This window comes from Pelodiscus sinensis, chromosome 15, assembly GCF_052426305.1.
Source record: "Pelodiscus sinensis isolate ZL-2025 chromosome 15, ASM5242630v1, whole genome shotgun sequence".
NCBI classification, from domain to species: Eukaryota; Metazoa; Chordata; order Testudines; family Trionychidae; genus Pelodiscus; species Pelodiscus sinensis.
This window is the reverse complement of record NC_143066.1, coordinates 40,516,732-40,542,461: the sequence shown is the minus strand read 5'-3', so window position 1 is coordinate 40,542,461 and position 25,730 is coordinate 40,516,732. Positions and strand designations below refer to the sequence as shown.

The 25,730-nt window shown below is 62.2% G+C and overlaps 1 protein-coding gene across 6 annotated transcripts in view; it reads left to right on the top strand.

Moving 5' to 3' along the window:
* The first annotated feature begins 12,924 nt into the window (after positions 1-12,924).
* CASKIN1 (CASK interacting protein 1) overlaps positions 12,925-25,730 on the top strand; it is a 126,918-nt gene continuing 114,112 nt past the window's right edge. For 4 of the 6 annotated variants that reach the window (XM_075899866.2, XM_075899863.2, XM_075899862.2 and 1 more), the window contains exon 1: positions 12,926-13,351. In XM_075899866.2, the coding sequence (XP_075755981.2) occupies positions 13,258-13,351 (94 nt within the window). In that variant the 5' untranslated portion in view covers positions 12,926-13,257. Of the gene's footprint in view, positions 13,352-25,730 lie in introns of all 6 variants that reach the window. The other 2 variants (XM_075899864.2, XM_075899860.2) reach the window with 1 other exon arrangement.

Sequence of the window (25,730 nt, the reverse complement as noted above, 5' to 3'; positions counted from 1 at the left end):
CAATGCTCCAGCTGTGTGGGGCCTGGGACACCACCCGCAGGGATGCTCAGCCCCCAGCCTGTCTGGGGCTGCTGATGCCTGACACAGGGCCAGAGGAGTTTCCGCCTTCCACACGGCTTGCAGCTCCAGCCCTGGGGAAGGGCTACAGCTAGGGTCAGAGCTGCATGCTGGCTGCCCTGCTGCTCCTGGGGCGGGGAACCTGCCCGCCACCGAGCAGCCGTCGCCCAGCTCTTCTGAGGAGGTGGGCAGGAGGCAGATTTTTGGCAGGTGTCATAAAGGGAACCCGGCTTGTGCCCAGGTATCCTTTGGCGCAGAGGCTGTCCCGTGTGGCCAGTCTGCTTGGCAGAGGGGCGTTGCTGGCGCTTGCTGGATAGATCCCATGAGTGGACGTGCAGGTGAATGACCCCGATGTGGTGGCTGAGGGGCTTAGGTCCTGCGATGGTGTCGCTTGTGTAGCTGTGTGGACCAAGTTGGCACCGGGGTTTGTTGCAGGGGGAGGTTCCTGGTGCATGTGTCCGAGGGGGGGCGTGTGGCTGCTGGAAAGGATTTGCGAGGCGAGGATCTGTCCTCCAAGGCCTGGGGGAGTCAGTGCCCTCGCCGTGCCCACCACGTGCGAAGCAGGGAGCAGCTCCGGGGAGCTGGGCAGAGGGAGGAGTCCTATGGTATCCGGGCCCAACCCTTATGCGCTGTGGTCCCCAGCTGCCATAAGATGAGGCTGGGCAGCTCCTCCGGCCCTGCTGCAGAGGCTGGGCTGGCTCAGGTGCCCCTCCCGCCCCCCCAAAAACCCGTTGCTAGGGCCACGGCGCAGCAGCCACGTCCCGCGGACCCGAGGCCCGGGGAGGGAAATGCAAGCGGCCGAGCCGTGCCATGGTTGCTAAGGCCACGGGGAGAGTCGGCTTTGCAGGCCGAGGCCTGCGCCACCCCAAAGAAGAGCAGGAATGGCAGATGAGGGCTGGTGCCAGGGAGCAGACTGGTCAAGGCCAGGGCTGGAGAGAGACGGAGGAGGCCGACTTGGTGCGAAATCCTCACGTTCGAGCGGTGACGCTCAGGGCCAGCCCTAGACCCAACGGTGCCCCAAGAAGGTCGCCCCCCATGGCCAGTGCAGGCCCCTGGCTTTGGGGGGCCCAGTGGGCGAGCTGGGCTCTGGCGCCCCACAGAGGGGTGGGAAGTGGAGTGACCCAGCCCCACCCTGCTCCCCTCAGCCAGCTCCCAGCCATCACCCCGCTCCCTGCCGCCGGGAATTGCGGGGGGCAGTTCCAGCCCTTCTCCCAAGCCCCCCCCAGTGGGGGGCCCAGCACAGGCTGCAGAGGTCAAGCCAGCCCCTCTCAAGTGGTGGGGGTGGGCAGCGGAGTGACCCGGCCCCAGCCCGCTCCATGCCCCCGGCTCCCAGCCCTGTTGCCGGGGGTGGGGGCTTGAGGGAAGGGGTTGGGGGTGGAGCAGGAGCAGGGCCTGGGGTGGAGTGGGGCGGGAGGGGCAGGAACCAGTGGGGCCCTCCCTGAGCTAGGGGTGGTGCAGGCAGTAGTAACACGGGGGGCAGTCACATGACCGGCGCCCTCCTCCCCCCCAGGAGTCGCCATTGCTGACAACGTTGGCTGGAGGCAAATGTCGGTCTCAGAAAGTCCGGAAAGTTCCCTGAGGTTCTGCAACGCTCCCGGCTGCTCTAGGAGGCGAGTGGGAAATGCAGCCCCGCAGGGACCCCCCAAAGCATTTCCCTTCAACCTGTCTATGTCCCTTTTGTGGCTAACCCCACACTGAGCCCGGGGCCCCCCGAGCCCGGCCCCCCAGGGGGTCGCCTGCCCCAACGCTGGCCCTGCTGAGCCTGGCCTCCCCCGCAGCGAGGCTCACGCATTCAGTTTCCAGGCGGGACGCGCCCAGTCGCCCAGCTGAGCCCAGCGGGCAGAACTCCCCTGTCGGCACCACTCTTGTCCCTGGGACTCCCCGAGAGGGTCGGCGGGCGCCTAAAACGGAGCCCTGGGCACCTGCCGGGGACCGTGGCAACGTGAGAAATGTCGGAGCGATTTGTTTACACGCCGGTGCCAACAGGCCGATATCCAAGCTGCCTTCTGAGGGGGCAGCAGCCCTGAGCCACCAGCCGGGCTGGGCTGGTGTGTGGGAAGCGAGAGCGCCCAGCCTGGCAGAGAGAGGTGCTCCTGGGGACGCAGCATCGCTGGGGGAAGGCCACGAGCACATTAGCGTGCTTTCTGTTCCAATGCGCTGAGGTGTACCTCGCCGTGGAAAGCAGCATGCTGCGTGGCCCATTAAAGCCTGCTGCCTAAAAACCAGACTGCAGCCGGCACGGCCAGCTGGCGCGCCAACAGCCTCTGATCACTGTGTGAGACGGAGGAAACAGGATAATGAGGAGCAAATTTTCATATTTCAAATGTGACTAAAAAACGTTCTGCCGGAAAATGAAACCTGCTTAGTGCCCCTTCATCTACTTTTAATTCCTAATCCATGCCTGGTGCTTGCTTCCCACCCATCAGGGCAGCCTCCGTCTCACGACTGATCTAGCTTTGAGGTGGAATGCATATGTAGAATGAATTTCCGAGTTGTATGGGAAGAGATACTGGCCGCTTGGAAATCATTTAGTGGGACCAAATGGTGTTTTCTATGTTCCTACAAACACCTTTCGATGATTAGAAATGAACAAATATTTCAAATCCAGGGTCCCCCGCCGCATATTTATTTATTACGCTAACTGTGCATCTCTCTTGGCTCCTGCAGTGGGAACCCGGTAAGTCAGTTTCGCTGTTACGGATAGGCCCTTTCGATGATGCGTCGTGGCTTCTGCGGGCGGCTTCTCCGTGCTGCGATGTTTCGCTTTCCCCCACTCCGGCGGGATGGCTTGGTTTAAAATGTTCCCGGTTGCTTTGTTAAAACGATGCTTAACATTACAGTCACGCCTGAAGTCCTCCGCCAAAATCGGGCCCCTCTGGTGCTAGGTGCTGGACAGACACCCAGGCCCAAATCTCCCAAGGGATGTAGGTTCCTATCCATTGAGTACGTGCAAACGATGGCCGTTAGCATCCCAAACACCCCAGTGATCTGAGCCCTAGCAAGAGAGGGCCCTGCTCCCAAACCGCTTACAGTCTCACTAGGTAAAGCACATACCTGGGGGAGGGAAAACAAGCACAGAGAGGGCAAAGGACTTGCCCAAGGTCGCCAGCGGGGCCAGGAATAGAGTCCATGCTCCCGAGTCCTCGTTCTAGTGCACAGCATCTCCAAGTGAGTGGGACCTTGCCAGTGGTTGCAGGAGTCACCCAGAGGCACTGAACAGGGGTGTGAAGTCTGCTCCACAGCTTTAGTTAGTGCCAGCTGGCTTGTAGCCCAGCAGCTCAGGACTTCAGCTCCTAAGGTTGCAGGTTCAATCCCCCACTGGGACGCAGGTCCCTCGGTTTCATGCAGGGTTTACTGACGCTCGTGGGTACCAAATGGACAGGCCAAGTCTGATCTCACCGTGGCCCAAGCAACGGTCCCTGTGTGCTACCCTTATATGCTGGATCAGGGGAAAGGCTCGATTTCCTTCAGGGCTGGGTCTAACAGGCAGACACCAGAGGACCTGAGAGCAGGCATGGGTGGTGGGTATGGAAGGCAGGGGAACCGTTCCCAAACTGGCCCCTAGACCCACTCCCCCAGCCTGCTGTTGTGAGGTCAGAGGCTGGGGGACGGTGCTGCCTGTTCTCCTGGCACTGGGACCGCTCTGGCTGTCCAGCATGGCTGGCGGCTTGGCCTTGCTGGTCAGGGGTGGGGGTGCGGGGTGGCTCAGCCCCAGGCCTGCTGGCCAACTCTCCAGTCCTTCAGAGCCGGGGCAGGGTGGGGCCGTGCTGTCCGCTGACTCTCCGGCGCTGGGGAGGCTGCAGCTGCATTGCTCGCCAGGTTTCCAGGGCCGTGGCTGTCCTGCCAGCCAGCTCTTTGGAGTTCTGCGTCCAGGGGCAGCTGGGGGTGTTCCCCTGGGCCAGGGAGGGGGCAAGGCCAGCAGCCACATTGCTGGGAGAGGGCGAGACTGAGCAGCAGCGGGCAGGGGAGGCTTGGGTTATGGTGGGCAGGGCTAAGGCGCTTGTCCCCCTCCTCCCGGCATGGGGGCACCCACCGCCCATGGGCGCAGGCGAGGAATGCTGAGGAAATGCCGTTTCTTCCTCCAGGGCCCCGCAAATCATGGGCATGGTGTACACTATCCGCCCGGTGTCTCGCGCTCTCCAGACCCCCCCTCGGCTTGGCCCGGGCGAGGCCTCGGCGTGGGTTGTGTGTGGGCCTGCGGGAACGGGAGCCGCCCTGCCGAAAGCCTCGGCACACGCTTTACAAAGAACGGGCTCAGTTCAGTGGGGAGGAGGGAGGCTCACGGGTGCCCAGTGCCTGAGCTGAGCCGCTCGGTTACCCTGGCGCAGACCCCCCCCGACTGCCGTGGGCACAGCCCCGGCCTGAGGAGAGCAGGGGCAGCCTGCTCTAAGCCGCAGGGGCACCGGCGAGAGGAGTGAGTGAAACAGCTGCAAGTAGTTTCCTACTGGCTGAATCGTGGGCAAAACATCCGGAGAGGGCAGCTGGCACCGGGCGGGGTGGCTGTTAGCAGAGAGAGCCTGGGGTGGGGCTGGTTTGGGGCCATGAGATCACCACCCCCCCATGGGAGCAGAGGGCCAGCCCGAGTCTTTGCAACCCAGCAAAGTCTAGTCTGTACGTTGAATGTAACCCTGCACTCAGGGTCTGGCCTCGGTGCCCAGCCCCGACTGAGCCCTGTCAATTGCGGGATTGTCCGTTCCCAGGACAGGCTGGCACCAGAGGCCGGCAAATTTCGGAGCAAATCCCTCTGCGTCCACCCTGGGAAAGAGCGTGTGAAAGCGAATTCCCCTCCGTCCTGCCCTTTCCTCCCCACGCTCCTCGCCCCGCCCTCTGCCCCAGCGGTAACCGGTGGGGCTCTGTGCCCAGCTGGGATCCTTGCTGCACAGAGACAGGGCTGGCTCCTCTCCAAATTACTGCTCGGTTGTTTATCTACCATTAGCCGGGCTGCTGAGGCGTTTGCGCTTGCTGACTGCCAGGCTGTTTCTCGGCTGTATTGCAGGCCGTGCCTGGGGAGCAGGGCGGCAGGCGGACCCTGCCCTGGGCGACTCCCACACCCAGCTGAGCTCCCAGCCTGGCGACGCCCAGGTGAACCCCAAGAATTGTAGCACCTTCCTGCTGGTGCCAAGTGAGAGTCCTACCCGCTCAGGCAAGGAAGGGAGCGCCCAGGCATCGGCTCACGGGTACTCCTACCACCACTGCCCAGGCTGGTGGCACAGCTGAGCCCCTGCCAGTGAGGTCTTAACTGGCTGCTTCCATTCGAGAGCAATCTTGGAGTCACTGTGGCCAGGTCTCTGAAAACGTCCACCCCATGTGCAGGAGCAGCCAGAAAAGCAAACAGAGGGTTGGGGATCATTGAGAAAGGGATCGAGAATCAGCCAGAAAATATCGTATTGCCCCTATACAAATCCAGGGGACGACCGCATCCATGGGATGACCGTGTGCAGAGGTGGGCACCTCATTCTCAAAAAAGAGATCTTGGCATTGGAAAAAGTTCAAAAAAGGACAACAGAAATTCTTAGGGATCTGGAACGGCTTCAGTCTGCGGAGAGATTAAAAAGCTTGGGAACCTTCATCTTAGCAAAGAGATGAGGGCTATGGGAGAGGGCTATAAAATCACAACTGGTGTGGAGAAAGCGAAGGAGGAAAAGTTATTTATCTCTTCACATGACACAAGAACTAGGGGTCACCAAATGAAATTAATTGGCAGCAAGGTTTAAAACAAATGAAAGGAAGGGTTTGTTTTTTTTCCCAAATAATGCACAATCCACCCGTGGAACCCCTTGCCGGAGGATGTTGTGAAGGTCAAGACTGTAACAGGGTTCAAAAAAAGAGCTAGATAAATGTATGGAGAATAGGCCTATCAATGGCTATTAGCCAGAATGGGCAGGGATGATGTCCCTCGCCTCTGTTTGCCAGAAGCTGGAAATGGGCTAGCTGAGTTGATAGTTAGCTGTTCTGTTCCTTCCCTCTGGGGCATCTGGCATTGGCCACTGTCGGCAGACAGGCCACTGGGCTAGATGGATGTTTGGTCAACCCCAGTCTGGCTGTTCTGATGTTCTTATGAGTCGTACCTCAGGCTGGAGCTGTCCGACCGATTCATCGTGAACCCAGGTAGTGCGTGAGGGACGGCCACTGCCCTGGCTGCCTGCCCACGGCTTCGCTGCCCACAGCTTGCGAGTGACTCATGTCTCCACAAAGAGTTTCTTCACTGAGTTTACAAGCAAGAGGATTGGTCACCGTCCCCGATTGGCTGACTGGGGGACGATTAGGCGACTCACACACAAGGCACGTCTGAGAGTCAATCGTGACTTCTGTGAACACTTGTGCCAACCGCGGCTTCACACACGTTTTCCCAAAGGCTGGTGCTCGGCCATGTACCCGGGAATAGTGCGTGACAGGAGCCAGGACGCCGTGACCTGGCACAACGTGCTCTGCGCTTGGCCTCACCCAAGTCCCGGCAGCTCCGTCACCTCTGCACCTCCCCCCATGGCTCTCGCCGGGCAGGGGGTGCTTGTAGCCAGGCGTGCGGGAGAGTCTCCATCCCCCCTTTACTTCCCTGCCATGCTGGGTCCGTCGCCCGGCCCCAGGGCGAATGCCGCGTAGCAGGGAAGTCGGGTGAGGTGTGCAAGGGCCCTGCAGGCCGGGGGCTTTGTAACACCGCAAGGAGGCGTGATGCTGGCAGCCCCCTCCAGCCTGGAGGCCGGGCCAGGTGATCGCCAAAGGGCCGGTCGAGGAATGGGCTGAGGTCACAGACTTGGCCTCTGCCGCGTGAGGACGGGGCGGTGATGGCGGCAGGGGCCTGGCAGGTGAACTGGTGCCTGGGAAGCTCATTGGTCACCGTATGCTCCATGCCCCACATGCCTGCCCCACAGCGGGGGTGAGCCTGCCCCAGCTCTGGGGAGCCCTCGACCGTGGGCCCTGGTTCAGTTCCATGTCGGCCACGCTGGTGCCCTCAGCATTGCACAGACCTTCCTTCACCCCCTTGCCCCGGCAGAGCCCCCAATACAGGTGGGTCCCTCCCCCGGCGAGGGGCAGTGTCTGGCCTTGGGACCGTCCCTGCATGCAGAGGCACCGCCCTGACGGAGGAAGAGAGGCCAGGAAGTGGGGGTGCTGATGGGCAGAGTGAGGAAGGACTGGGGCGCAGCCTGGCAGGCCGGCAAAGGAATGCGGGCAAGGGACAGTGGCAGAGAAGGGACAGTGGCAGAGCTGCTGCTCCCGAGACTGAGCAATCCCCCAGGCTGGCGGTCTGGCTGCTCAGCCGAGGGCGAGCCAAGGAGTTTGGTTTCTCCACCCGCTGCCCCCGGCGCCCCCAGGAGGAAGGCTCATGTATCGCCGCTGCCAGACCTGCAGATCCACATGGGCAGTCGGCCACCGCAGCCCCATCTGCACAATGGGGAGGCCCCTCTGTTTTGCCCGTGCCCATCCCTGCGGCATCGAGGCTCTTGGCAGGAATGGAGCTAACGGCGTGTAGACACAAGGCGCTGGCGGGGAGCCGCCGGCGCCTCCCTATGCCAGGGGGTGGCAGCCAGTGTGGAGAACCCCCCTGAAAGCCCAGGACTGCTGATGGGGTCCCCATCGACTCGCCGGCTCGCACCCTGTCGTGGAAGAGGAAGGCAGCTGCTAGCTCTGCAGGAGACCCTCCGCAGCCCGGGATCCCCCAGTCAATAGCCTGGATTAAAGAGCAGATTAGAAATTGTTTTCATCCTGGACTCCAGGGGTTGCCAAGCCGGGCTGGGGGCAGGGAGGAGGCCCAGCAGGAGATGTGGTGGCGGTGGGGGTGGCAGGGTCAGCAGAGAGCGGGGAGCTGTGCTGGAAGGCTGTGCGTCTGCAGTCACAGTGCTTGGGGCACTGCCCAGAGACGCCCCCAGCCTGGGGAAGGGGCTGGCATGAAGGGACGGGCAGCAGCCGGGGGAGGAGGCTGCAGCACACACAGGGAGGTTAAGCTTGTCCCGTTGACAGAGGTGGTGAGTGTTTCACACTCAGACGCCTACCCTGCTTGTACCCTCTGTGCGCTCCCGCTGGCGGGGGGGGCACTGCCCCTGGGCTCAGCCACGGACCTGCCGCAGCCCGAGTCCTGCCTGAGCCATTGGCCACCTGCACCGAATGCAGAATCTGAGACTGATTTTAGTGGGGACCCTTTTGGGGTGTTGCCCCTGGAGCGGGTGAGCTCAGGGGCTATTTGCCAGAGCATGTCCCCACCAACCCAGGCTGCGGGAAGGCAGATGGTGTGGCAAAGGCTGAATTTTGCCAGAGGAGGTCGGCCAGGACTTAGAGCTGGATACATTCCCGGAGGCCAGGTCCATCAGAGGCGATGAGCCAGGCTGGGCAGGGATGGAGTCCCTGGTCTCTGTCTGTCAGACGCTGGGAATGGGCCACAGGGGAGGGATCCCGTGAGGAGTCCCTGCTCTGTTCCCTCCCTCTGGGGCACCCGGCCTTGGCCACTGCGGGCAGACAGGCCCCCTGGCTGCATGGGCCTTTGGTCTGAGCCCGTCTGGCCGTTCTGTTTCCATCCAGTTTTATGCTCGAGGGGCGTTTATGTTGCCACCATGTTTACTTGGCTTCATTGGCATAGTAAGGCCCAGGACGCTAGCCAATCACGTTGCAGGGTTGGTTTCTCAGCATCTCGTTAGCCCGTTATAGACTCAGACGTTCCTGGCAGCCGTCTCCCCTCTCCGTGTTTTCAGCGTCTCGCCCATGTGTTGTTTTTTTATCGGCAGGCGGGCGAATGTCCTGGCCACCGGGGCTGTGACCGTGGAAAGTTAGAAAAGTCATCGGGGCTTTATTTAAAGAAACTGGAGCTGGCTCAACTCTTCCATACGATGAGCTGCCAAACCCGGCTGTGTTGGGCCTGCCAGGGCCCGAGGAAGCCGAGGGGAAGAGGAGGCCGGACAGGGCCCTTCAGAGCTCCAGCTTGGAAAGGGAAACATCTGAGCAAGTGTGGGGCTGGGGGAAGGAAGCCAGGAGCAAACACCTCCCACGGCTCTGCCAGAGCCCCTCTGGCCTGGTCCATAGCCCTGGGCTCCCCCCAGCCCATGCTCTGCTGATCCCCCAGTCCTGGCCTGCAGCCCCTCCTGCCCGTGCATTCCATCCCTGTGCCCCCCAGCTTGGCCCATGCCCCTCCCCCTGGCCTGCAGCCCCCATTGCCAGCTGATTCAAATGCTGCCCAGCTGATTAGCAGCATGTCCACAGCCCGCAGCAAGTTTCTATAGGTTGTACTCATCGGTACTTGCCTTGGTGCATATAACAAAATTTATTCTGCACACAGGTGGAAACAATTCCAGGGAACATTCCCTACTGCCCGTGGCGTTCCATCCCTGTGCTGCAGCTTGGCTCATGCCCCTCCTCCTGGTCTGCAGCCCCCTGCCCACCTGTGGCGTTCCATCCCTGGGCTCCCCACACACAGCGAGATCTGCTAATGCCCCTCAGGCCTCAGTAAAAGCCCAGCCCCCAGGACACACCAGGCTGAGCCAGGGCTGCCCGAGAAGAGCCCTGCTAGGGGGAGCAGACCTTGCCCAGTGCTGGTTGTGCTAATCTGGACACGGCAGCATGGGAGCCGGCGCTGACTTGCTCGTGTGGCCAAACGAAGCCCCCGAGATCTACCAGAGAGGGAGGGGAGGTATTTACGTCAAGGGCTCTAAATCGCCCGTCAACAAGGCTAGGCGTGAAATTAGATGCAGGTTTCTAACCCTCGGAGCCGTGAAGTTCTGCTCCTGCCTTGCAGGGGGAGCCGTGGGGGCAACACACCAAACTGCCCGCAAGACTGAGGAGGGGCGGGTGTGAGGGGCCTGCCTGGGGTGGCGTGGAGCCGGGTCCCTCACAGCTCGTTGCAAATATCCCCAGCTGCCAGAGACGGGATGCGGGGCGGGAGGGGGCTCTGCGCTCCCACAGGGAAGTCATTCCCCGGGGTCTGGCTGGTGGGTCTCGCCCACACGCACAGGGTCAAGCTGGTGGCTATTTTTGGGGTCAGGAAGGAATTTTCCCGCAGGGCAGATTAGCAGGGACATGGGGGGCAGGGGGTTCGCCTTCCTTGACCGCATGGGGCACTTGCCGCTTTACAGCAGGGTAAAGGGGGGTGTCCCTGCAACGTGCTGCCTTTAACCCAGGATCTGCGGATTTCAGCCAGAGGACCGGGATGGCGGGGCGCGGTGCAGGGGGTCGGACTTGGTGATCACGAAGGTCCTGTCGGGCCTTAGTCTCTGAGCCCGGCCCTGTGGGGACACCCCCACCCCAGGGACCGCACAGCCAGGGCTGCTCTGCAGGGTCGCCCCCAAGCTCCACCTGCAACAGCCTAGGCCTCCTGTGGGGGAGGGCGGCCCTGTGGCAGGCTGGCCGCCCTGGCTCCTTCAGTGGGGGCAGCCAAGCACCGGGGCTGCAGCGCGTCCAGGGAGCCCCCCCAGTGCATCGACACCCCCATTCCATCCCCCCGGACAGCGCGTCCAGGGAGCCCCCCCCGGTGCATCGACACCCCCATTCCATCCCCCCGGACAGTGCGTCCAAGGAGGCCCCCCAGTGCATCGACACCCCCATTCCATCCCCCCGGACAGCGCGTCCAGGGAGCCCCCCCAGTGCATCGACACCCCCATTCCATCCCCCTGGACAGTGCATCCAAGGAGGCCCCCCAGTGCACCGACACCCCCATTCCATCCTCCCAGACAGCGCGTCCAAGGAGGCCCCCCAGTGCATCGACACCCCCATTCCATCCCCCCGGACAGTGCGTCCAGGGAGCCCCCCCGGTGCATCGACACCCCCATTCCATCCCCCCGGACAGCGCGTCCAGGGAGCCCCCCCCGGTGCATCGACACCCCCATTCCATCCCCCCGGACAGCGCGTCCAGGGAGCCCCCCCGGTGCATCGACACCCCCATTCCATCCCCCCGGACAGCGCGTCCAGGGAGCCCCCCCAGTGCATCGACACCCCCATTCCATCCCCCCGGACAGCGCGTCCAGGGAGCCCCCCCGGTGCACCGACACCCCCATTCCATCCCCCTGGACAGCGCGTCCAGGGAGCCCCCCCAGTGCATCGACACCCCCATTCCATCCCCCTGGACAGCGCGTCCAGGGAGCCCCCCCAGTGCATCGACACCCCCATTCCATCCCCCCGGACAGCGCGTCCAGGGAGCCCCCCCCGGTGCATCGACACCCCCATTCCATCCCCCCGGACAGCGCGTCCAGGGAGCCCCCCGGTGCACCGACACCCCCATTCCATCCCCCCGGACAGCGCGTCCAGGGAGCCCCCCGGTGCACCGACACCCCCATTCCATCCCCCCAGACAGCGTGTCCAGGGAGCCCCCCCGGTGCACCGACACCCCCATTCCATCCCCCCAGACAGTGCGTCCAGGGAGCCCCCCCAGTGCATCGACACCCCCATTCCATCCCCCAGACAGCGTGTCCAGGGAGCCCCCCCGGTGCACCGACACCCCCATTCCATCCCCCCAGACAGCGCGTCCAGGGAGCCCCCCCAGTGCACCGACACCCCCATTCCATCCCCCCAGACAGTGCGTCCAGGGAGCCCCCCCAGTGCATCGACACCCCCATTCCATCCCCCAGACAGCGTGTCCAGGGAGCCCCCCCGGTGCACCGACACCCCCATTCCATCCCCCCAGACAGTGCGTCCAGGGAGCCCCCCCAGTGCATCGACACCCCCATTCCATCCCCCAGACAGCGTGTCCAGGGAGCCCCCCCGGTGCACCGACACCCCCATTCCATCCCCCCAGACAGTGCGTCCAGGGAGCCCCCCCAGTGCATCGACACCCCCATTCCATCCCCCAGACAGCGTGTCCAGGGAGCCCCCCCGGTGCACCGACACCCCCATTCCATCCCCCCAGACAGTGCGTCCAGGGAGCCCCCCCAGTGCATCGACACCCCCATTCCATCCCCCAGACAGCGTGTCCAGGGAGCCCCCCCGGTGCACCGACACCCCCATTCCATCCCCCCAGACAGTGCGTCCAGGGAGCCCCCCCAGTGCACCGACACCCCCATTCCATCCCCCCAGACAGTGCGTCCAGGGAGCCCCCCCAGTGCATCGACACCCCCATTCCATCCCCCAGTCAGCGTGTCCAGGGAGCCCCCCGGTGCACCGACACCCCCATTCCATCCCCCCAGACAGCGTGTCCAGGGAGCCCCCGGTGCATCGACACCCCCATTCCATCCCCCCAGACAGTGCGTCCAGGGAGCCCCCCCGGTGCATCGACACCCCCATTCCATCCCCCCGGACAGCGCGTCCAGGGAGCCCCCCCAGTGCATCGACACCCCCATTCCATCCCCCCGGACAGTGCGTCCAGGGAGCCCCCCCAGTACATCGACACCCCCATTCCATCCCCCCGGACAGCGCATCCAGGGAGCCCCCCCAGTGCATCGACACCCCCATTCCATCCCCCCGGACAGCGCGTCCAGGGAGCCCCCCCAGTGCATCGACACCCCCATTCCATCCCCCCGGACAGCGCGTCCAGGGAGCCCCCCAGTGCATCGACACCCCCATTCCATCCCCCCGGACAGCGCGTCCAGGGAGCCCCCCCAGTGCACCGACACCCCCATTCCATCCCCCTGGACAGCGCGTCCAGGGAGCCCCCCCGGTGCATCGACACCCCCATTCCATCCCCCCAGACAGCGCGTCCAGGGAGCCCCCCCAGTGCACCGACACCCCCATTCCATCCCCCCAGACAGCGCGTCCAGGGAGCCCCCCCGGTGCATCGACACCCCCATTCCATCCCCCCGCCCGCCGAGGAGGGGGGCTCGGGTGCCCCCCCGTGCGCCCCAGGGCGGGGCAGGAGCCCGCGGCGCAGGGGGTGGTCCCGGCCCGGCCGGCCCTGCACGGGGGGTTCCCGGGCGGGCGCCGCGGCCGCCCGGCTGGGCAGGGAGGAGCCGCCTCGGGGAGGCAGCGGCGAGCCAGCGAGCGGCGCGCGTGCGGCGGCGGCCCCAGCCCAGCCCCGCCATGGAGGAGCCGGCGCGGCGCAGGGGGGCAGGAGTCCTGCACCGGCGCCGCTAGCGGGGAGCGGCCGCGCCCCCAGCCCGGGGCGCCCCCCGGGGGCTCCTGCAGCGCGGGCCGCCCCCCGGCTCCCCCCGCCGCGCCGCGCCCGGGCTCTGCGGCGCCCGCGCCTCCGAGCGGCCCCCGCGCCCCGCCCGCCGCAGGCTCGGGGCCCCGCGCCCCGGCCGGAGGATGCTCGGCCTCTGAGCGCGGCCCCGGCCCGCCGCGCCCGGCCGCGCCATGGGCAAGGACCAGGAGCTGATGCAGGCGGTGAAGGCGGAGGACGTGGGCACGGTGCAGAAGCTGCTGCAGCGGCCCAAGCCGGGCAAAGCCAGTGAGTGGCCCCGCGGCGCGGGGCGGGGACCCCCGGAGGCCCGGGGGGGGGGGCTGTGCATGCTCGAGGGGAGCCCCCCTCTGGCCGGTGTGGGGCTGGGGGGGGGGGCCCTGGCTCCTTGGGATTTGCTCCTCAGTGGACCAGTGTGCGGGGGGAGGAGAGGGGAGCCCCCCCTCTGGCCAGTGTGGGGCTGGGGGGGGGCCCCTGGCTCCTTGGGATTTGCTCCTCAGTGGACCAGTGTGCGGGGGGGAGGAAAGGGGAGCCCCCCCTCTGGCCGGTGTGGGGCTGGGGGGGGGGGCCCTGGCTCCTTGGGATTTGCTCCTCAGTGGACCAGTGTGCGGGGGGAGGAGAGGGGAGCCCCCCCTCTGGCCGGTGTGGGGCTGGGGGGGGGCCCCTGGCTCCTTGGGATTTGCTCCTCAGTGGACCAGTGTGCGGGGGGGAGGAAAGGGGAGCCCCCCCTCTGGCCGGTGTGGGGCTGGGGGGGGGCCCCTGGCTCCTTGGGATTTGCTCCTCAGTGGACCAGTGTGCGGGGGGGAGGAGAGGGGAGCCCCCCCTCTGGCTGGTGTGGGGCTGGGGGGGGCCCCTGGCTCCTTGGGATTTGCTCCTCAGTGGACCAGTGTGCGGGGGGGAGGAAAGGGGAGCCCCCCCTCTGGCCGGTGTGGGGTTGGGGGGGGGCCCTGGCTCCTTGGGATTTGCTCCTCAGTGGACCAGTGTGCGGGGGGGAGGAAAGGGGAGCCCCCCCTCTGGCTGGTGTGGGGCTGGGGGGGGCCCCTGGCTCCTTGGGATTTGCTCCTCAGTGGACCAGTGTGCGGGGGGAGGAGAGGGGAGTCCCCCCTCTGGCCGGTGTGGGGCTGGAGTGGCCCCTGGCTCCTTGGGATTTGCCCCTCAATGACCCGATGTGCGGGGGGCGGGGGTGTGGTGTGGGGCTGGGATGGCCCCTGGCTCCTTTGGATTTGCCCCTCAGTGGACCAGTGTGCAAGGGTGGGGAGGGGAGATTCCCCCCTCCCAGCTGGGGTGGCCCCTGGGGTCTTTAAAGGCTTGTTGGGATTTTCTCCTCACCAAACCAGTGGGGGGGCAGGGCGTCTCGCTGGGCTTGCACGCCAGAGCTGTCAGGCGGGGGGAGGGGTGCAGGGAGGGGAAAGCGGGCGCTCAGCTCGCCATCCTGCCGGGATGGGGTGTGCGGGCGCCGGCTGCTCCGTGCCACGGCCACTCGGTCCCACGGGCGCCCGCTTGTGCTGCGGCTGCATGCCTGCTAGGGTCACACAGCTGCCTGGCCCTTTCCCCCAGCCGCTCCCCTGCCTTCGGCAGGCTGGGGGGCAGGCCCCCGGATTTGATTGCAGCTGGCTTTGGGGGCAGTGGGGCTGCAGCCCTGCAGGGCCCTGCGCTCTGGGAACCGGGGCCCCGAGTGGCACTGCAGCTGGGTTTTGCCCAAACATAGACACAGGCTTTTCCTGCGTGTTGGGAGCAGGGCTTAGAACTAGAGTCAAGCGCAGAAAATAATTCAGCGCCACTCTCCCCGTCACCCCCTGCCCCATTTATTCCCTGCCTCATGCACCCCCCCCCCCCCCGCCTGTCAGGCTCACATCAGGCGGGTGGGAGCGAGATGGAGCAGCAAACCAGGCTGTTTCATTCATGTGTAAGCCCCCAAGCAAGCAACCACTTGTCCTCCCCTTTCCCCCCTCCGGGTTCAAGCCGGAGCCCAGCCCAGCTGGTGGTGCGGCTCTAGTGTTTCAGGCAGGGATGGCAGCAGCAGTGGGTTCGTCCTGGTGCTGAATTAATTGAGGGCGGGGAGAGTTTGAAGTGGAAAGGGGGGAAATGAACCTGCAGCCTTTCGGCAAAGGAGCAGCTCTGGGTGCAGTCGGCTGGAGGCCAAGCAGGGCCCAGCCGGTGGGAAACCTCTAAATGTGGATTGGGAGGGAGGGCGCAGCACAGGCTGGAGCCAGGCAGGTGCTGTGGGGCGCCCCCCCGCCCCGGTCCTGACCACAGCCACCGGTATAGTCTGGCGATGACCTTTGACCCGAGCTGTGACCCTGCTGGTGCCTTCTTAACCCTGACACCCCCACCCCTAGCTCTCGCTTGGCCAGGCCTCACTTGCTGCTCCAGGCCGGCCCCCCAGGAATTGAAATGGGGGGTGTTCAAATTTACCGGGGGGGGGGGGGCTGTCAGGGTCAATGAGGGGTGAGACCGTGAGGGTGAAGGTGGGCTGTATGGCACCATAGTTCACAAAACTGGGGGGGTGTTGGGGAGATTCAGGGGGGTAGGGAAATCCCTGTGCCCCCCCCCCACCTCAGCTCTGCCATTGCACCGTAGTCACGACCTACAGGTGCCCTATCTAAGCCCATCCTGCCCTGTCCAGCAGCAGCTATTTATGCCCTAGCTCTGTGGCACAAACGGCCCTGGGGAGGTAAGGAGAGACCCCCTCCCCCCATCATCACATTTGCCTGGTGATCAAAGAAAACCCTGGTCTGATTGTTTCCTGAGGTGCAGCTGCAGGTGGGTGAAGGGCTAGGAGCAGCGGGTACCTCTCCTCGCTGAATCCTGGGCCGAGGCTTTCAGAGCCGCTGATTCTCTGCCACTCCTGTGGTTTGCCGCGCCAGGTCTGTGCAGCTGGAAGTCAGGCCCCAGGTGCACCCTGAAGGTGCCGGTCTTTATTTTATGAGGCATGAGGCCTCTCCGGTGGACTGGGACCGGCAGCAGGCCTGCAGTTGGCGTTAGCGCTCTGAACCAGGAGGTGCGAATCCCAACAGGTTCAAATCAGAAATCCCCTAACTGTGCTGGGGTCTTTCAGAACGTTCCCCTCCAGGTGTGTGTGCCCATGTCTGGTGTCTGATCGGTGCCCATGTATCCGTTGGCGCAGAGACTGTCCGGTGTGGCCGATATCCCTGGCAGAGGGGTGTTGCTGGCTCTCCCCGCCCCGGGCCTGACTGTCCTTCAGGGTGTTTCAGTTCCCCTGGGGATGTGCTGGAAGAATCCTGGTTTGCCCCAGTCGCTTGGCCGAATGCTTCCTGCCCCGTGGTTTGCTGGGTGTTAGTTGACTGTGCTGCACAAGTGGCTGCATTTCTGGGGTGCTGCTGGTTTGCCTTTGTGAAGCTTGTTATTGGGGAAAGGTGCTGGAGCAGTACCTCCCCTGCAGAGCCACAGCGGTTCTGATGTCTCAGCCGGAATGAACGTTGCCTGGCCAATGCTTTGAACCCTGCAAAAGCGCAGAAAGCCCGCCTTGCAGTAAGAGACTCAAAGAGCTCCGTGCGTGGAGCTTCAACAAGGGGTGACCTGATCGCAGTCGGGAAGTACCGACACGGGGGACAAATGTTTAATAAAGGGTTCTTCCCTCTAGCAGGGAAACATATAACATAGTCCCACGGCTGGGAGTGGAAGCTAGACAGATTCAGACCGGAAATGTGGCGTAAATGTTGTGGATTCTCCATCCCCGACCGTTTTGAAATCACCGGGGGATCTGGGATTTGTCTCTGGCCTGGGCTAGGCCGGAAGTCAGATGGGAAGATCACAGTGGTTTCATCAGGCTTTGGGATCTGCGACTCTAACAGGGGGCCCATTCCCCACGGAATGAGACATGCCCTGATGGTGGAGGTGGAGTCACGGGGCACAGGGCGGTGCTGCCGGGCTGGTCAGGGAACGCACTGTTTGGTCTCCGCCACGGGACTGTTCGGGTCCATTCTGCACGTCACCTGTCCTAAGTCTGGGGAATACTCGACACCTTTTGAACTTGCCTTCAGGTGTCAGTTCCCAGGGTCAGCGGTTCTGGATTCGATCATCGGTTCCCAAACTGGGGGGGTGTACCCCCCTGGGGGGGCTTGAAGAAATTCAAAGGGGGGCGCGAGGCGACCCAGCCACATACACCCCTGTCAATTCCACCCCAAGTTTTGCTGCTTTTGGGGGGAGGGGGGAGGCACGTGAGGGTTTCTCAAAAATCAAAAAGAGGGGCATGATGCCAAAACGTTTGGGAACCGCTGGATTAGATGAAGCGATAAAATCTGTGACTTTATGGAGCCTGGATTGCAGAGGAGCGTTTGGCCCTGGAGCATGTTGTGTAGGGGCTGGACGAAAAACAGCGAGCGATCCGGTGGGTTTTAGATACTAACCAATAAGTGTAGAATCACGAGTATGCGTGGGCAAAACCCACTTCCTCAGATGTAACAGAAACCTAGAGGTAGGTCGAAATGCAGACGTTAAAGGCCGGAGAAATTGGCTTTGTCATGTCTTTGTTCAAGTCCAGGGTAAGGGTGTCAAATCAGTTGGTGAACTCCAGTTCTGCAGACCCTCCCTGGAATTAGTGAACTTCCTTTGTAGAAGAATGGCTGCAGGCCGGTTAAAATGTTCCCCTCCCAGTTTGTGTGTGTGCCCATGTCTGGTGTCTGATTGGTGCCCATGTGTCCTTTGGCGCAGAGGCTGTCCGGTGTGGCCAATATCCCTGGCAGAGGAGCACGTGCAGTGGTACCAGCCCCTGATGGGGTGGCTGATGTGGATAGGTCGTGGGATGGTGTCGCTTGGACAGAGTTGGCAACGGGGTTTGTTTCGGGGGGGGTTCCCGGTGCGTGTGTCTGGGGTGTAGTGGGTGGCTACTGGTGTGGATTTGCTGCAGGCTGGGGGCTGTCTGTAGGCGAGGGCTGGCCTGTCTCCCAAGGCCTGGGAGAGGGAGGGATCCTTTGCCAGGACAGGCTGCAGCCTGTCAACGATGTGCCGGAGGGCTTTGAGCTGGGGGCTGTGATTTTCCTTGTTGCGCCTGTCTGGGGATGGTGAGAGCTATGAACCGCTACGGCTCCTTCTGTGCCAACACCATCGACTGTAGGCACCACCAGGCGCAGTGTAGCTATTTCTTCCCTGGAACTACAGTAGCCACCCTGCCTCCTCCTACAGGTGTCGTTGTGAAGCACTCAAACCCTCTTAGCTGCTTCTGGATGGCAGAGACGCTATGGTCTGTAACCACACGCCTGTCTGTGCCTCGTTTATAGAGAGTGCAGAGTAACTTCTCCTGGATTTAGTGGTTCTTTTTAATGCGTTTGTGTAGCCTGAAGAGAACACCGATTTAAACACTAAAAGTGTCTGTGTGTTCTTCCGGCTCCCTGATTCCACCTCCTCTGGGGTTGTTAGCGGGATCGCAAGAATAGACTGGAGCTGTTATTCCGTAGCAGGGTGTCGTGGGGAATTCTCTAAAGGGTTCCCCACATGCCCTTTTGGGCATAATATTACACAGCTCATTCCCTAGCAGGGGCGAGGGGCCACCTATGTTCCCTTGGGTCCTGAAAGGTTAAGTCGACACTCTCGGGTCCATCTCGGTGCCCCCATCCTGCCTGGCTGGTACGAAGTCCCAAGGCTGACAGGAATGTTGTGGGATTGTTTGACATTCCAGTGGATAGTGCTTTATTAAGGAATCCACCCTCCTGACTTTGCAGACTTGATTGGAAACAAGCGGGAAACTAAGCAGCTTGGGAGAACCGCCGGAAGTAAATACATGGGCGAGAGAATGAAAAGTGCATGTGATTTAAAAAAAAAAAAGTGTTTTGATCCTCTGTGGGGTGGTGAGGGGGGCAGAAGGCAGCATCATGGTTTTCAATATGCTTTCTCGCCTGAAAGGGTCTCTGGAAGTAAGAGCTGCCAAGACATGTGCCTATGTTATGTTTACTATACTGCGTAAACTCACAGGCTCTCAAAATTGTTCTGCCAAAATCTCTGCCTGAAGGGATGCTCTGATTTGTGGCGTAATGGTTAGACAGAAATAGCTGTGATGGAGCCAGGAGCAGACGGACATTTGTTGGCGTTTGGTTGCATATGGCACCCTCCTACGCTGTGGGGAAGGTTTGGTTTCGCAGTGCGGTTGGGGCGAGGGGTGTCAATAGGGGGAGACTGTAGTAAACGTGGGATTTTACAGCAGTGTCCCATGTCAAATACTCTACATCTTTCCTCGCTCTCGGGGTCAAGCAAGGTGGATCGGTTCCTATGGCAGCGTTCTATTCGGCTTGCTCCTCGCCCTGCACAAACCTCGATCGCAGAGAGCCCCCAGCATAGGTTGTTAATCTCCTCGAGTCTTTGCCCTTCTCTCGCTGCTGCTGTCCGTGTAGCCGGTGTGCTAGACCAGGGATAGCATTGCCATTGTGGGATCTCCTGATTTTTAGCCCTGCGGCGGGCTGGCGTGGCAGAGGGAGCTGCGCTGGGAAGCGGGGCTGGGGATGCTTTTCAGGGAAACACATGTGCATCTTGCAGATGTCCTGTCAGCCACGGACATGCCGCTAGTATTCACCAGAGCCGGCGTGCAGGGAATGGGTCCCTGTTGCAGATGCAGGGATTCCGTGTGCGCTGCACGCGCTGCCGGCGTAGCGGGACGGACCCAAAAGCCACGAGGGAGGACTGAGCCCATGCTGGGATCTGTACAGTGGCTCCTATTCCTTTTCTCTTTAGACCGGGTGAGTTGGCTTCTGCCATGCAACTGGCGAACAGAGAGCAAACTCCTGCCTGCGGTCTGGGGCAGCCCCTGCCCATGCAGGCGGAAGATACCAGGGTAATGCGGCATCGCCCCTCCGTGAGGCCAGTCAGGTGCTGCAGGCTTGTGTCAGGAAGCCCTGGCCTTCGATTAAACACGAGGGAGAGTGTGTGCCGGGGGCAGCTAAGTCTCATGTCAGGCTATAAGGGACTATTGCGGTAGCACTTAGGGACCCAGAAGGGAGCGCAAGGGCCATCTAGTCTGACCTCCTCCCACGACGTAGGCCATGTGCCTCAGTCTCCCAAGACAGACACTCCCCAGCCTCCTTCTGAAAACCTCCAGTGAAGGAGCCTCCACGGCTTCCCGAGGCGTCGGTGCCGTTCTCCTCCCGGCCTTGCGGGCGGAGAGTTGTTCCTGGGAGTTGGTGGTGCTGGAGTTTGAACCGGCTCCCTCTTGTCCTGCCCTCTGTGGCAAGCGAGGACAACTTTTCTCCGTCGTTTTTGTGCAGCCTTTCAAGTATCAGAATCCTAGGGGTGGGCAGAGACCTCAGGAGCCATCGGGTCCAGCCCCCAGCCCAAAGCAGGACCGACCCCGACTCCATCAGCCCAGCCAGGGCTCTGTCAAAAACCCCTGGGGATGGAGATTCCACCCCCTCCCTCGGGAACCCAGCCCAGCGCTTCCCCACCCGCCTTGGGAAATAGTTTTTCCTAATCTCCAACCTAGACCTCCCCCACTGCAACTTGAGCCCATTGCTCCTTGTTCTGCCCCCACTGAGAACAGCCTCTCGCCAGCCTCCTTGGAACCCCCCTTCAGGGAGTTGCAGGCTGCTCTCAAATCCCCCCTCACTCTTCTCTTCTGCAGACTAAACAAGCCCAAATCCCTCAGCCTCGCCTCGTAGGTCATGTGCTCCAGCCCCCTCAGCATTTTGGTTGCCCTCCGCTATCATATTGCACCTTCATCTCCTCTTCTCCCAGCTAAGCCCACCCTGGCTGTGACACCAAGAGAGGCGTTGCATTTTCTGCGTGTCTAAAGCCCTGCGGGTTTCGTAAGGAATCTATACAACTCCCAGCCCTGACGGTTAGGGCCTGGGAGCGGAACCCCCTGTGCGTAATATTCTTGCTGTCAGGCCGGGCTGGCTGACTCTGCCCCTTGAATTGTCTTCAAGCGCCTGGCAATCTCTTTAAAACATCCCCAAGCAGCTTACGTGTGATCTCTCTAAGGGGAGCAGCCCAGCCGGTGTCAGGACCAAGTCAGATGGGCATCGTTCCTGTTATCATTGCTGCTTCAAATGCCGGCCCCATGTTGGCATTTCGGCGCCTGCCCGCTCAGCCCCTGTGGAGCGCTGGGAGCCGAGAGACAGGCCTTCCGCTTCGGCAAGCGCTGGCATCTGGCACGGAGCTGGTCCGGGCCGGAGCTGATGCGATGCCCCGAAGGGCAATTGATCACGCGGCACAGGCGTGCTGGCGTGGGGAGACACAGCGCTGCTACGGGGCCTGCCAAGCTAGATTTGTCACACAGATCCCCAAAGGCGTGGGGCCTCCCTTTCCTCCCTGCCTGTTCCTCCAGAGAGCAGCTTGCTGGTTGCCCCTCGTTTTCATGGAGACGTGGCTGCTGCTTGATGCACCTGGGGGGACGTCGTCTCTGCCGGTTGCACGTGGGGGCTGAAGAATCCCTCTGGCTCTGGCCACCCGCGGGTGCCGCCGTTTGTTCAATATCCGCTCGGACTGGGGGTGACTTTAAGCTGCCTCCCGGTGCCGGGAGAGCGCCGCGTGCCAGCAGCCATGTTTGCCGCACAAAGCAGAGTGCAGGGTTGCCCGCCGGCATGGGCGCGCGCCCGGTGGGTCTGTCTCGTCACACGGAGCCCACGTTTCTTAACCGCTCCGGTTAAAGGCATTTCATCCCCTCCCACTGAATAATTCATGGCGGCTTATGAATGTACAAATTTACATCCAGCCCTCCCCGGGCCCGGGGGAGCCAGCTCGCTGATCAATATGGCCCTTCCCTCCTGCGAGACTGCGCTTCCCTGGCAGGGCCTGTCGCAGGGAGGGACGGTGACGGCTGCTCCCCGGGCAGGGAGACGACAGCCCCTGCGTTTACCGCTTGGAGGTGGGAGCAGCTGCTGGGTGGCTGGTGGGATACGGGAGGGAGATAGGCAAAAGAGCAGTGCTGCCAGTGTCGGGGGTGCTTCCTGATGGCGCTTTCGGTAGCTTGGTCCTTTTTCTTTTCCCGGCACCATTCCCGTTCCGCCGGGGATTTCTCTTCTGGAGCCTAATCGTGTCCGCTAGTCCACGCAGCAGGAGGGACCCCCTCTGGGGAATCAGGCACCTCCCCCCCGGCTGGCTTTCTTGCGGCAGGGCAGCTCGACAGGCTGCGGGACTGGGAATGGCGGGGGGGGACGGAGCGTTCCGCTGCCCGCCATGCCGGCTCCCGTCGGGCAGAACGTCGCTTCCCCTCTGACGGCTGCGTGGCCCTCGCGCCGTGAGTGACGGGGTCTCAGGCCAGGAGTGGCAGGTGTGCGCGTCACAGCTGCCAGCCATACGGGCTCCGTCTGCTGGCAGGGGCTGGTCCCAAGGTAGCACGGAGGCAGATTCCAGAAGGCACGTTCCCCCCCCCCTTCCTCCCGTGAACGCCTTGTCCCCGTCTTGCGGAGGGGTCAGGCCCTGGGCTGCATTTTGTCTGCCGTGATGCTCTTTGGACAAGGGCAGGGCCCAAGTTGTGCAGGGCTCTCAGCCCGGCCCAGCCCCTGTGTTGCAGGTGGGGGCCCAGGGTCCGTCTGCATAGGCAGGAGGGGCGGTAGCAGCACATGCAGATGGAGCCGTTAGCTTTGCTCAAGCCGGCTCAGGTACCGGTCCCAGTGAAGGTGACCGCATCAGCTAGTGCCTGGCTACGTGCCCAGGGGCCTGGGTGGGCTTTGTGGTCAGATGCCCCACGTCTATGCGGCTGTGGCTTCACTGCTCCTTTTAGCCACTTGGCTAGATCCGAGCTCGCAGGGTTCCCACCTGGCTAGATCCGAGCTCGCAGGGTTCCCATCTGGCTAGATCCGAGCTTGCAGGGTTCCCACCTGGCTAGATCCGAGCTCGCAGGGTTCCCACCTGGCTAGATCCGAGCTCGCAGGGTTCCCACCTGGCTAGATCCGAGCTCGCAGGGTTCCCATCTGGCTAGATCCGAGCTTGCAGGGTTCCCATCTGGCTAGATCCGAGCTCGCAGGGTTCCCACCTGGCTAGATCCGAGCTCGCAGGGTTCCCACCTGGCTAGATCCGAGCTCGCAGGGTTCCCACCTGGCTAGATCCGAGCTCGCAGGGTTCCCACCTGGCTAGATCCGAGCTCGCAGGGTTCCCACCTGGCTAGATCCAAGCTCGCAGGGTTCCCACCTGGCTAGATCCGAGCTCGCAGGGTTCCCATCTGGCTAGATCAGAGCTCGCAGGGTTCCCACCTGGCTAGATCCAAGCTCGCAGGGTTCCCATCTGGCTAGATCCGAGCTCGCAGGGTTCCCACCTGGCTAGATCCGAGCTCACAGGGTTCCCACCTGGCTAGATCCGAGCTCGCAGGGTTCCCATCTGGCTAGATCCGAGCTCACAGGGTTCCCATCTGGCTAGATCCGAGCTTGCAGGGTTCCCATCTGGCTAGATCCGAGCTCACAGGGTTCCCACCTGGCTAGATCCGAGCTCGCAGGGTTCCCACCTGGCTAGATCCGAGCTCGCAGGGTTCCCACCTGGCTAGATCCGAGCTTTGCAGGACGATCCTGGGCAGGGTTCCCTCCGATCTTTTCCACCCATGTGCAGAATAAAATGTTCTGTGCACCAAAGCACGTGCGAACGTGCACCCCCAGGAGAAACAAAACCCCTAGCTGTGGGCTCTCTGCTCAGCAGTTGGGAACCTCTCCTAAGTGGCCGCTCCAATGCATGGCGTACCGGGAACGCTGGTTCCGGACGCTGTGCTCCCAAAGGACCTCAGCAGCCCTCAGCCAGGTGGGCACCCCCCAGGGTTCCTCTCCTCAACCCAGCTGCGGCAATGCCCAGCTGTGAGTTGGAGTGCGGCTCCGCCCCCTTCCTGATTCTTCCTCTCCCTGTGGTTTTTTTTAATGTGCCCAAAGCCGCCTCCTGCTCAGAACTCCGCCCTCCGGTTTCTCAGTGCCGGGGCGCCTGCAGGTGTGTTTGCGAAGGGAGAGGCGGCCGCCGGGTGGCTCTCCACGCTCTGACTCTGCATTTCCTCCGCTCTGCGGCCACCGCTGCAAAGAGCCGCTTAGTGGAATCCTGCCCCTCGGTGCCGCTGGTACTTGGCCAGCCCGAGACATGTGGCTTCCCATCAGGCCTTGGCCGCTCTGCAGGCGGGAGGTAAATCGTGTGCTGGTCGTGGTGGAGGTTCTCCAGCTCTGTGCTGCAGCCTCAAGGTAACCGCCGGACACACACACCAGCTGTCTCTTTGGCCTCTTAAGAACATCAGAACGGCCACACTGGGGCAGACCAAAGGTCCATCCAGCCCAGCGTCCTGTCTGCCCACAGTGGCCAAGGCCAGGTGCCTCAGAGGGAGTGAACAGGACAGGGAATCATTAAATGATCCCTCCCCTGTCACCCATTCCCAGGCTCTGACAAAGAGGCAAGGGACACCATCCCTGCCCAGCCTGGCTAATCGCCATTAATGGATCTATCCTCCAGGAATCTATCTAGCTCTTTTTTTGAATCCTGTTCAAGTCCTGTTCTTCACCGCATCCTCTGGCAAGGAGTTCCACAGGTTGACTGTGCGCGGTGTGAAGAAAAACTTCCTTTGCTTTGTTTTAAACCTGCTGCCTCTTCATTTCATTTGGTGACCCCTCGTTCTGATGTTATGGGAACAAGTAAATCACTTTTCCTTATTCCCTTTCTCCACGCGAGCCGTGATTTTATAACCCTTGATCATATCTCCCCTTAGTCTCTTCTTTCCTAAGCTGAAAGGTCTCCGTTTTTTTAATCTCTCTTCATATGGGATCCGTTCCAAACCCCTCATCATTTTTGCTGTCCTTTTCCTGAGCTTTTTCCAATGCTAAGAGAGCTGTTTTTGAGACGAGGCAATCACATCGGTACGCAGGATTCAAGATGTGGGAGACTGTGGATTGATACAGAGGCAATAAGATATCCTCTGTCTTGTTCTCTGTCCCTTTTTTAATGATTCCCAACTTCCTGCTTGCTTTATATGGCTGTGCACCCTCAATACGGAGCTTGCTTGAAAGGTTGATTTTGGTGGTAATATCTGCTCCCCCCGCAGTAGCATCTTCCTGGCAGAATTGGGGTTTCCAGGTCTCTTGTGCAGATGTCAGGAGATAGCAACCGTCTTGGCTTGTGACGGGCCGTTGGCTTGTCCGGCTCCTCTCGCCCTTCTCCGCTGGCCAGGTGGGAGGTTCAGGCTTCTGCTCATCTTGCCAAGGAGCCCACCCGCTCTCCTGATTGCCTTTCCATTCAGTGTTGAGCTGGGCCCTTTGGTTACCCTGTCACCACGGGGTGTGTGTGTTTGTTCTTCACTTCCCAGCTGTTTCCGAGTGCGGCAGGCTGGGAGCAGCCCCGGCTCGCCCTCGGAGCTCCCCTCTTTCTCCCACTCGTCTAATTAAGCCAGCCAATGCCGCCCCAGCGCTGGGAATCCCCAACAGGGGCTGGGTTTGGCTGCCAGGTGCTACCATCCCAGCGCTCCAGTTAGTCCCAGAGAAGCGGGCCAAAGCCTGCGTGTACGGACCAGTCCTCGGGAGACGGGCGAGATCACCTGCCAGGGCCGTGTGGCTCGTTACATGTGACCCGAGCCTCTCTCCATCGTTAATGCCTTTATCTGTCCAGTGCCCTGGGCGGTAGGGCAGGGTCAGTGTCACTCGTGCCCCAAGCATAGGACCGAGGAGGTGATGTGCCTGGGGTCACAGGGAGACGGAGCGTACCCCCGAGCCAGGGTTTCCCGTACGCTGGGTACCCGTGTGGCCGCTCA